Source organism: Echinops telfairi, unplaced genomic scaffold (genome assembly GCF_000313985.2).
Source record: "Echinops telfairi isolate 266 unplaced genomic scaffold, ASM31398v2 ScPeMD7_655;HRSCAF=1070, whole genome shotgun sequence".
In the NCBI taxonomy this organism is placed as follows: domain Eukaryota; kingdom Metazoa; phylum Chordata; class Mammalia; order Afrosoricida; family Tenrecidae; genus Echinops; species Echinops telfairi.
In genome coordinates this window covers 25,352,407-25,362,924 of record NW_022104553.1, presented here as the reverse complement: position 1 = coordinate 25,362,924, position 10,518 = coordinate 25,352,407, and the positions used below count along the sequence as shown (strand labels likewise).

The 10,518-nt window shown below is 54.4% G+C and overlaps 1 protein-coding gene across 1 annotated transcript in view; it reads left to right on the top strand.

Moving 5' to 3' along the window:
• HIF3A (hypoxia inducible factor 3 subunit alpha) overlaps positions 1 to 2,901 on the top strand; it is a 37,135-nt gene extending 34,234 nt beyond the window's left edge. The window contains exons 8-9 of the mRNA XM_045292663.1: positions 761 to 842; positions 2,804 to 2,901. Coding sequence (XP_045148598.1) covers positions 761 to 842; positions 2,804 to 2,901 — 180 coding nt within the window. The remainder of the gene's footprint in view (positions 1 to 760; positions 843 to 2,803) is intronic.
• The last annotated feature ends 7,617 nt before the right edge of the window (positions 2,902 to 10,518 follow it).

Genomic DNA, 10,518 nt, shown 5'->3' with positions numbered 1-10,518 from the left:
AGCAACAGACTATTAAGAAAACACCCCAGCCCAGTCCAGATCAAGTCCATGAGTCCAATATTAGCCCATAGGTCCAATACTAGTTCATAAATTCCTCTTCAGACTCACACAACACATGCAATGACACCGAATGCAGGAAGATCACAGGCCCGTGGGTGGAAAGTCTTGTGGATCCAGTGGCGATAGGAGGATCTCAGCGCTGGCGTAGGTCTCCACGTGGCTCCTCCAGCTCCAGGGCTCTGGCTCCATCAGTGTGTCTCCATGTGACTTGTCAACAGCAATGTCTCCCAGGGAGTGTGTCTGTGTCCCGCCCCCAGTGAGCTATTTTGCTCCGTAGCGCATTCAAATGAGGTCATCAAGCTGTAACCTGATGGACAGGCTACGCTCCACCCCTTCACTCTTAATAGTCTCAAGTTGACACCAGATGATGTAACTCCCACACACGGAGTGAGGTTGGTGCTGAGGAATTAGCTCATGCAATAATGGGGCCTGGAGATCCCAGCTCGGCAGGCAACTGGCTGGGATGTCTAAAGGTTACAGCAGAATTCCCTTTCTCAGAAACCTCCGTATGTGTTCTTATGGCCTCCAACTGATGGGGTAAGGCCCACCCTCGTTATTGCCCTTCCTCAGAATCCGCTGGTCATGAATGTGCATCACACCCACACAGACCTTCTCGGCAGCGTTCAGACGAGTGTGTTTGGAACAAACAACCAAATGACAGTGAACCTCACCATCCCCGTGGCTTTGTCTCCGCTCACAGAGTTTCCTGCTGACAGGAGCGCCGGCCCACGGGAGCCAGCAGTACCCCAGCACCCACTTCCTGGGCCGGCGGGAGACCCTGGGTGAGTAGCAGCCTGGTGTGCAAGGGCCCAGGACTTCACCACCCCCCTTGCTCCTGAGAGGAACCCCAGTGGTTGAGAGAGGATGGAGCCACTCTGGAGGCAATTGGGATGTTGGGGAGGCAGTTTACCAGGGACGCTGTGGGCTCCGTTGGGAAAAGTGAGGCCCTGTGGGGGGCATGGCTTACCCCGGCCACCCTGGCTGGTAAAAGCCAAGCCCAGGCCCAAGCCTGGGTCTCTGGAAACCTGCCCAGGGTGGTCCTTTGATGCCTGGTGGAATGGCGGGTGCAGCCGCCTTGACCTCCTCCCAGTTTGAAATTCCCCTCCTCTGGAGCGCCAGTCTTTCCCTCTGTTGATGGGGACCTTCCTGGCTCCTGGAGATGTTTTGGTGACCCCAGCGCGGGAAGCACTTGGCACAAGCCCCCGGCACATGATAGGCACTCACGCCACCTCCATGCTGGGTCCGTGGCGATGGCGGTGGGTTCTCAGCACGGCCACAGCACTTGAGGCAACCTGCTGCGCACACTTAACGTTGCCCGCCAGCACAACCATTAGTAGCCACAGCTCCACCGCACAAGGCAGGGATCCGACACTGGCCCTCCTCTGCCCCAAACCCTCTATGGCTCCCTAGTACCTCACAGAGAAAGACGAGCCTCCTCACGCATGGACGGCAAGACCTATCACCAAAGCAAACTCACAGCCATCGAGTCCCTGGCGACCCTGGAGGGCAGGGTAGAACAGCCCCTGTGGGTTTCTGAGTCTGGAACTCTTTATGGGGACTCAGGAGCCCCATCTTTCTCCTGCCACGTGGTGAGTGGTTTCGAACAGCTGACCTGGCAGGTAGCAGCCCACCGAGTAACCACGAGGCCACCAGAGCTCCTGTCAACTCCACAGCAAGTGGTTTTTATTCTGTCCAGCTTTAAGTCACCAAATCCACTGCCGCAGCATCAAGTCCAACCCAGAGAGGCCTCACAGGATAGAGTCGGGCTGCTCCCTAGAGTTCCTCGGGCATCTGTCTTCAGGGAGCAGACAGCCTCCTCTTTCTCCCTCGGAGCAGCTGGTGGGTTTGAACCACTGACCTTGCAGTAAACAGCTCAATGCTGTTAACCCACTGCACTCCCTTAAGCTTTCTATCTGTAATCTAATTGACCCCTCCCACCAGAACAACAGCTCCTTAAGGGGCTGCCAGCGCTTAGCACCACGGCCAAGCGCTCGGTAGGTGCTCAGGAATTACTTCCGAGTAAGGGGATTCGCATCAGGGAGGCAGGTACCTGTGCAGAGTCCCGTTCCCAGGCCACACAGCACCTCCTTGAGGCTGCTCACAGCACCTTTTCTAGGATGTACGCATCCATAATAACCCTGCAGGGGAGGCTCTGTCAGCAGCCCACCTGACAGATGGGGAAACCGAGGCACAGAGCAGTGATGTCATCATCTGTCCCAGGGTGCTCAGCTCACTCAATGGCCAAGTAGTGCTGCCCCGCCCCCGCCAGGGGGTGGGGGTGGATTCCGAGAGGCTGTGAATATTCACGGGAGCAGAAAGCAGGCTTCCTCTTCGTCCAGCAGAGCGGCCGGTGGGTTTGAACTGCTGACCTTGTGGTTCGCAGTCCAAAATGCCACGGACGCTCACCGCCACGTCGGTAGCAGAGCCCGGATTCCAACTCGGGCTGCATCTGAGTCCCATGAGAAGCAAGGGGTTCTCGGCTTGTCTCCAGAGGACAGGGCCTCGGACGTGGTCCTTCGTGGACTGCATGTCTGTTACAGGGGGGAGGGGCGGAGCAAATGGAGCTACACACCACCTGGACCAGGGCCGGGTCCTCGGCCTCCAGTGTCCCCGGGCCCTGAGGTTCTGATAAGAGAACTGCCTTGAAGGAAGGTTGGCTCTTTGCATCCTTCCAGGCTCTCCTGACACAGGAAGGGACGAGACGGGGTGCCATGCTAATTCATCTTCCGTCTCCCCCCCGCAGGCCCAGGCCCCTGCATGCTGCCTCTCTACACGGATGAGGACGCTGCCCGGCACCTGAGCTGTGTCCTGCCTGCAGCAGCCTTGGCCCAGGTCAACTGAGCCAGACTTTCCCACCTTCCCTTCTGTCCCTCCAGAAAGGACCCCGCCCACACTCCAAGCTGGCAGCCAACACACAGGATGGGGGTGCCAGGAGAGGGGCTCCCTCTCTCCTCTGTGTGCCCCCCACCCACCTTGGGCCTACCTCAGCCCCCCAGCCCTCTGGCCCCCTGTCTGGGGGCTTGCTGGTGGGGGTCTCTCAGCTCTGTGACCTCTGGGAGAGGGGGGGTCCCTGGTCCCCTCCTCCTCATTCTCTCAGGACTTCCCTTGGGGTTCTTCTTGGCTTGGGGGTTACCTCATTAGCCCTTTCTCAGACTCTCTCGCCTTTATTTGGGGGAGCTTGGAGGTGAGGGCCGGGTGGATCTGTATTTTCTGGGCTCTGGGTGGAGATTGATAGGCATGATCTCATTTGTGTCTCCCCACCTTTCTTATCTTCTTCTTGCTGTTGCCCTGATAGGGTTTTTCATGGCTATGGATTTCTGGGGACCATAGGAGCCCAGGGTTCCTTCCCTGCCCTCAGGCATCAGTGGGGGTGTCTCTGGGTCAACCCTACCCCGTCCCTCCACCCCTGCTACTTCTGATGGAGCTCCTTGGACTCCCAGGCTGCACCAGCCCTGCCTCATTCTGGAGCATTCTGAACTTCCTGCTGCACCCAGCCCCATGTGCACACTGACTTCCTGCATGGTCTTCCCGCTCCAGGTGCACCCGCCAACTACCTCTGCGCCCAGACCACACAGCCGGTGGCCACCCTTCTCTGATTCTAGAGCCCACAACCCTGATTCTAGAGCCTCTGGCACGTTCTGTTCAGGCCTGTCATCATCCCAACTCTGTCTGCAATCCCCCCTGATCTTCAAACCCAACAGAGGCTCTAATGCCTCACAGCTTCCAACTCCTCCTGGCTCCAGAACCGAAGCTCCAGACTCCTGGAGCAACTAGCATTCTCTTCCTTCTAGCTGCCGCCCTCTCACTGCCTCTGGTTCTAGACCGCGCTTTAGGAATGCCTCTGGGTTCTAGACTGTGCTGTGGGAATGCCTCTGGGTTCTAGACTGGTGTGGGAATGCCTCTGGGTTCTAGACTGTGCTGTGGCCATGCCTCTGGGTTCTAGACTGATGTGCAAATGCCTCTGGGTTCTAGACTGTGCTGTGGGAATATTTCTGGGTTCTAGACTGTGCTTTGGGAATGCTTCCGGTTCTAGACTTCACTTTCTGAATGCCTCTGGGTTCGAAACTGCACTTTCTGAATGCCTCTGGGTTCTAGACTGCACTGTAGGAATGCCTCTGGGTTGTAGACTGCGCTTTAGGAATGCCGCTGGTTCTAGACTGCGCTTTAGGAATGCCGCTGGTTTTAGCTCTCGCACACTGTGGTTCCACCCCACGCCAACACAGCCTGCTATCTGATTTCCGGTCTTAGGACCTCCAATTGCCTCAGATTCTGGACCCCACAACCCCAAGCTTGCCACTGGCTCTAGAACTCCCCATCTGCAGTCCATTCGGCTGCAAAGCTAGGCCAGTTAATGTCCTAAAATATTTCGATTCTAAATATGATACCCAGCTCCTGTTCCTTCCACGTTCTGTCCCCTCAAGTCACTGCCATCGAGTCAGTGCAGACCCAACTACCCTGGGGAGCTTCTGACCCCATCATTCTTTATGGGAGGAGAAAGCCCCGGCTTCTTTTCCCCGGGGAGTGGCTGGTGGCTGGTGGCCTCCAGATGCTGACCTTGCAGTTGGCAGCCCACCGCATAACCACTGTGCCACCGGGGCCCTCGTTCCACGCACTCTAGCTTTCTCAACTTCCGACAAGCAGAGTGGGTCTTCTGTCTGGATCTCAACAGTTCTTTGAAAACCAGACACCGTGTTCCGAGTCTCTTCACTTCTAGACTATCCAACCTCTAGACCTTGCAAACTTCCAAGTCTCTCTTCGGAGCTCTCTGGGTGATCCCATTTCTCTGGCCACAGAACTCAGCTGTCAGTGTCTCCTGGGTCAAAAGCACATCCTAAGCATCCGAACTCCCAGGTCCCCCGCGCCCCCTCACTCCAGATCTTAAGACACCAAATAATCTCAGCTTAGAACACAGCATTTGAACTGCTTCTAATTCTAGAGACCCCCATGGGGTCTTATAAATGTCTCTGGTTCCAGGCCTGGTTCCGTTTCTACCCAGCCTTGGAGACAATGGCTCCAGTAAGTCTTATGGACCTAGAACTTGGCCTTCAGGTTTTTTCTCTCATTCTAGTCCTTCTGCGATGAACTTCTCTGATTCTAGGCCCCGCAGCCTCCAGCTCCCTTTGCTTTGAGACCCGAACGCTTCTGGCTCCCAACCTTGCTTTGTAAATTCCTCCGGTTTCAATTTCGGAATCCCAGGGCTTATCCTCCAGATGGGGTTCTGGGCTTCCTGTCCATCTCAGGTCTCTGGTGTTGCTCTCGCGGACGTAGCCCAGGTGGCTGGCTTTGGCAAACAGAGACTTGTCTTCGCCCAGCGGAGGAGGCTAGAAGGTCTGGGTTCAGGGTGTCCACTCTAGAAGAGGGCTCTCCCTACCCTGTGAGCTCTGGAGGAACTGGACCACAACTGGAAGGCCCTGCTCCTGAGTGACGTTCAGCTGGCTCGGCATCCTCCATCTCTGCTTCCTCGCCTGCTTGTTGGTCTCTTTTCTATCTCAGAAGAGATGGCTGGACACACACCCGGCCTCCTCACCGTCACAGAGGGAACCCATCCCCACGTGTGCAGATAACCACAGGCAGAGAGAGGGGAGAGGATGTTCAACACATCTAAGGGCTCTTCAGGAAGAAGCTGGTGGGGAAGGCCCACAATCTTTTAATTCCATTTTCTCCCCCATGAGATAGTGGAAGCCCCGCGTCTCCCTCCCACCTCTGTATTTGGGAGGGGGGGCATGGCTCAAGCCATAACAGGACCCCCATCAGCTTTCTCTGTGGCTCTCACCCTGGGTCTTTTGTCTTCCGAATCCAGATCCCTCCTGCCTACGGGGCTTCTCTGCTTATGTCTGGGACTCTCCTTTCTCAGTCTCAATGACGCCCCCTTCACTCCCCATCCCAGCCCTGCAGACACACCCCCGGTGTCTGGAGGTCCTGGGGCCCCCTCACCCCACTTGGGGGTTCGCAAACCAGGAGATTCCTCCAGCTGCCGCATAGGCACACGCACAGCCCTCTCTGCACACCGCAGGGTGGGGACCGAGGCCAGGCCTCCTCAGCTCTCTGCCCTCTCCTATGCACCCTGCTTCTCCCCACCTCCCTTTCTAGGATGGTGCTACTCTTGGCCTCCTGCAGGAAAAGGCCTCCCCTTTATAGCTGGATTCACCCATTGATTGGAAGGCACTGCCCACTATGTTTAATCTGGGGAGGGGGTGGGCAACCTGACCCTGGCCTTCCATGGTGGGAACTGTACTGGGATGGGGGAGGGGAGGGGCCGGACCAGCCACAGGCTGGCTCTGAAATCCACTAATCATCAGATTACCATAAAGGCCTCGCCTGCCTCCGTCGGCACCAGAGATCTGTGTGTTGACTCGTCTGTCTGTGGGGTGGTTTCAAGGGCTGTGGGTGTACTGGGTGACTCACTGCGTGCACCTGCGTGTCCCCGCTACTTCCTGAGCGGGTGTGTGCATGAGCGAGAGAGACAGGGGGAAGAGGAATGAATGGGTGAAGCTGTCCGTGTGTCTGGATGGGCCCCTCTCTCATCTGTCGGTCCACTGCGATGCGGCCCCGCTCTGCCCTGGTGGTTCAAGTGCCAGGAGAATCCAGATGAACACATTACGACAGCCCTGACAGCGCCCTTCTGAGAATGAACCTAGCTCACGACCCCAACACCGTCTGATTTGCTTCCTTTGTCCCATCATCCAAACCCCATCGAGTCGAGGCCGACTCTTAGCGACCCCGTAGGGCAGGGGAGAACCGCCCCTGTGGGTTTCTGAGGTTGTAACTCTTTATGGAAATAGAGAGACCTCGTTTTTTGTCCGTCAGAGCAGCTGGTGGTTTTGAACTGCTGACCTTGCAATTATGGACAGCGATGGATTCAAATATACCAGCCATCGTGAGGATGGCGCAAGAACGGGCAACAATTTGTTCTGTTGTGCATACGACTGCCATGAGTGGAAGTCGGTGAATTCATTCTCTCTTAGCTAGCTAGCTGTCATCCACCCATCCATCCATCCACCCACCCACCCACCCATCCATGCATCCATCCAAGGAACCCTGGTGGCATAATGGTTACGCATCAGGATGCTAACTGCAAGGCCAGCAGTTCGAACCACCAGCTGCTGTGCAGGAGAAAGGGGAAGCTTTCTATCTCTGGAAAGAGTTATGGTCTTGGAAACCCATGGGGGCAGTTCTACCCTGCCCTAGAAGGTAGCGAAGAGCCAGCATCAACTGGGTGGCCAGGAAATGGAGTTGTTTTGTTTAATCTGTCTACCTACTTACCCGTCTACCTATCTATCATGTAGGCCCACCTAACTTGTGTATTTCCAGTGAGGTTGTCATTGTACATTGTATATATATACGTCATGCTATTGTGTGACAATCTGTGAATCTGTTGGGGGGGGGGAGTCCTTGTAATTCTTTCTACATATGTATTGATATCTGGGTGAATTGATTCTGCATCCTATGTGTAGCTAGTTACGTGGAGTCTCTGTGTTTGATAAATATGCGAGATGTGATTCCACCCACCCTACCCATCCCCACCCCGGGTTTTGAAGTGATTCAAATTAGCCAAGGCAGTGAGGTGGTAACCGATTCCAACTTTTAAAATTTGGATGAAGCCGAATGATACAGAGAAGGGGTCCAATTACAGGTGGGAGCCCAGGAGTAGGTGATTCGACCAAGGTGCAGTGAGCTCTTTCGGGAGCCTGATATGTGATATTTGATTATGGCCAGGGCTCTGCAGAGCAATGCACGCTCAAAGCATCATGGCTGGCTGCCACCTTTGAGCCTGGTGTTGTGGTCTCTGACCCTGTCAGTCAAGACCATCGGCTGCTATGCCACATGCCCACTGCCTTGGTTTCCAAGAAGGACCTTCAGTTTCTTTTTTCTTAACTCCAACATCTTTATTGGCACATAATTTGCATATAACACAATTCACTTGTTTGATCCTATCAAGGAGAATTATTGTGAAATCATCACCACATCCATTTTAGAACATTTCTCCCTTCTCCTCTCCCTGCCCCAACCACTTAAATCGCCTTTAAAATGAATTGTGCAATCACAATCAGTCCTAGTACTCCCTCCCCGCAAGATGACGTTTCTATCAGGGCATGGACCCATCGTTTTTTCCCAGTCTGGCTATCATTCTGGTACACTTATGTTTTAGAAGTTCAGGTGCATTGTGGTTTTACTTGGTTAGATATAACTTGGCTGGGAAGAACCAGTTTGAAGTCCTGGATTTTTCTGGTCCCTGGGAGTGTCTGGGGAGCCCTGATGGCATGGGGCTACTCGCTTCAAGGTCAATAGTTTGAAACCACCAGTCACTCCTCAAGAGAAGACGGCTTTCTACTAAGAGTTATGGAAACTCACGGGGGAAGTTCAACCTTATCCTATAGGGTCCCTGTGGCAGTTACATAATCTGGTGTCAATTTGGGACTTAAGAGGATTAAGAGTGAAGGGATGGAGTCTAGTCTGTCAATCGGATTACAGTCAATGAGGCCTCTGTGTGGGCATAGCCTTCTCCCGAGAATTCTGGGAACTCCGGGATTTTCTTCCTTGGAGGCGGGAGACACTTCTCTCTCTCTGTCACTCCCTGAGAGATGCTCTACTGACCAGACACATGACGCTATGCCCTGGGAGCTGGAGAAGCCACATGGACCTACCCTGATGCACCCAAAACCCTGGTCTTGGAGAAGCCACGTGGAGTCCCCTGCTGAGATGCTTACGATGCCACTGGATCTACAAGACTTCCAACCCACTGGCCTGTGATCCTCCTGCATTCGGCATCATTGCATGTGTTTTGTGAGTCTGAAGAGGACTTTATAGATTGGTATGGGACATACGGGCTAATATCGGACTTATGGATGTGATCTGGACTGGGCTGGGATGCTTTAAAGGTACTCTTTATAAATTACTCTTTATATAAAGCTCTTTCTTACACACGAGTCACCTGGATTTGTTTCTGTAGTCTCCCTGGACTAACACTGTGTGTATGTGTGTGTGTAGTATAATTCTATGTAGTGAAGCATACGTGTGCAAGAAAGAGGGCATTGGCGAGCCACTGAGGAAGGGTGCTGGTGGTGACATGATAGGGTGCTGTGGGTGCCGTTGAGCTGGTTCCAACTCACAGCCACCAGACGGGCAACAGACTGAAACATGGCCCAGCCCTGAACCATCCTCACCACCCTCCTCCTGGGTGAGGCCATGCTGCAGCCACTGTGTCTGTCCGTCTTGTCGGCGGGCCTTCCTCTTTTTTGATCCCCGCCCCCCGACTTCACCAAGCACGATGTCCTTGCTTCTAAGGGCTGTATCTGGGATGGTTGACCTCAGTTCTCCCTTCTCAACTCAGGCGGCAGAAGCACTTTTGTAAATCCAAGTCCCTTTTGCTGAGGGAAAGGGAAGTTTCAGGTCTTACAATCTCAGATAACACGCTGTCTCTGGAAAGCATGCAAGGCTGCATGGCGTGGCTGTGGGAAAGTTCTCCTGCGAAAACAGCGCTTCGCAGGAGCAGGAGCGGAGTCCACAGATACAAAAGGGGAAGAAGAGAGGGCGTGCACCGTACACGGGAGAGATTCCACCTGAAAGGGAGAGGCCTGCCCTCAGCCGGTGCTATTTAAACCCTCCTAGCCCCACTAGGAGGGGCGTGGCTGCAATCCCCACGGGGTGGGGGGCGTGGTTAAGGGTATTGGCCGTTCTCTGCGGTTGAGTTCAGGCGCACCTGTGACGTGATGTCGTCACTGGTGCCTAACGTGTGCGTGCCTCACAGGTTGACCTTCATCTGTGTCCAGGTGACCTTGGTCTGAGCCTCCCCAGCTTTGGATTGTCCCCTTAGGTGCCTGATTTCCTTCCAACCCCTCATTTTTGTTGAGCGTAGGAACTCGGTGGAGACAGCCCCCTTTATCCCTAATCTACCTATCACTTGTACTTCATCCAAGACAGATTCGTTTCTTGGGTCGCTAGGAGATGGCATGGAGCCCATGACAGTGAGTTTGAAGTTTGGGAGGAGGGACAATGATCACGTTTTGGAAAAGATCCTTCTAACTTCCTGGGGGTGATTGTTTGTACACTAAAGGGAGGGTAAAGGTGAGCGGCAAGCCAGACAGCAGCTGCTGCGTCCCTGGGAGAAGACGCAGAGATAAAGCAGACTCATTTTGAAAAGTCAACAGGATTTCAGAAACTGAAACGGCAAGCGAGTTAATAACCGTAGGTCATGAAGGTTGAAAGAGGCCGGGTCGCATAGCGGTCTCGTTACTCATAAGGCTGTTGACCACAAGGTCAGCAGTTCGAAGCCACCAAACGGTCCGTGGGGAAAAACAGGGGACTTGCGACGCCCATAAAGAAGTCCTCTCAGAAGCCCACAGGGGCAGTCCTCCCTGTCCTATAGGGTCGCTTTGAGTCGGCATCGACTCCATGGCAGAGTTTGGTTTGGTTTACTGAGCCTGAAACTTTCTTTCGGAGACACCTCCCACTTTTCGG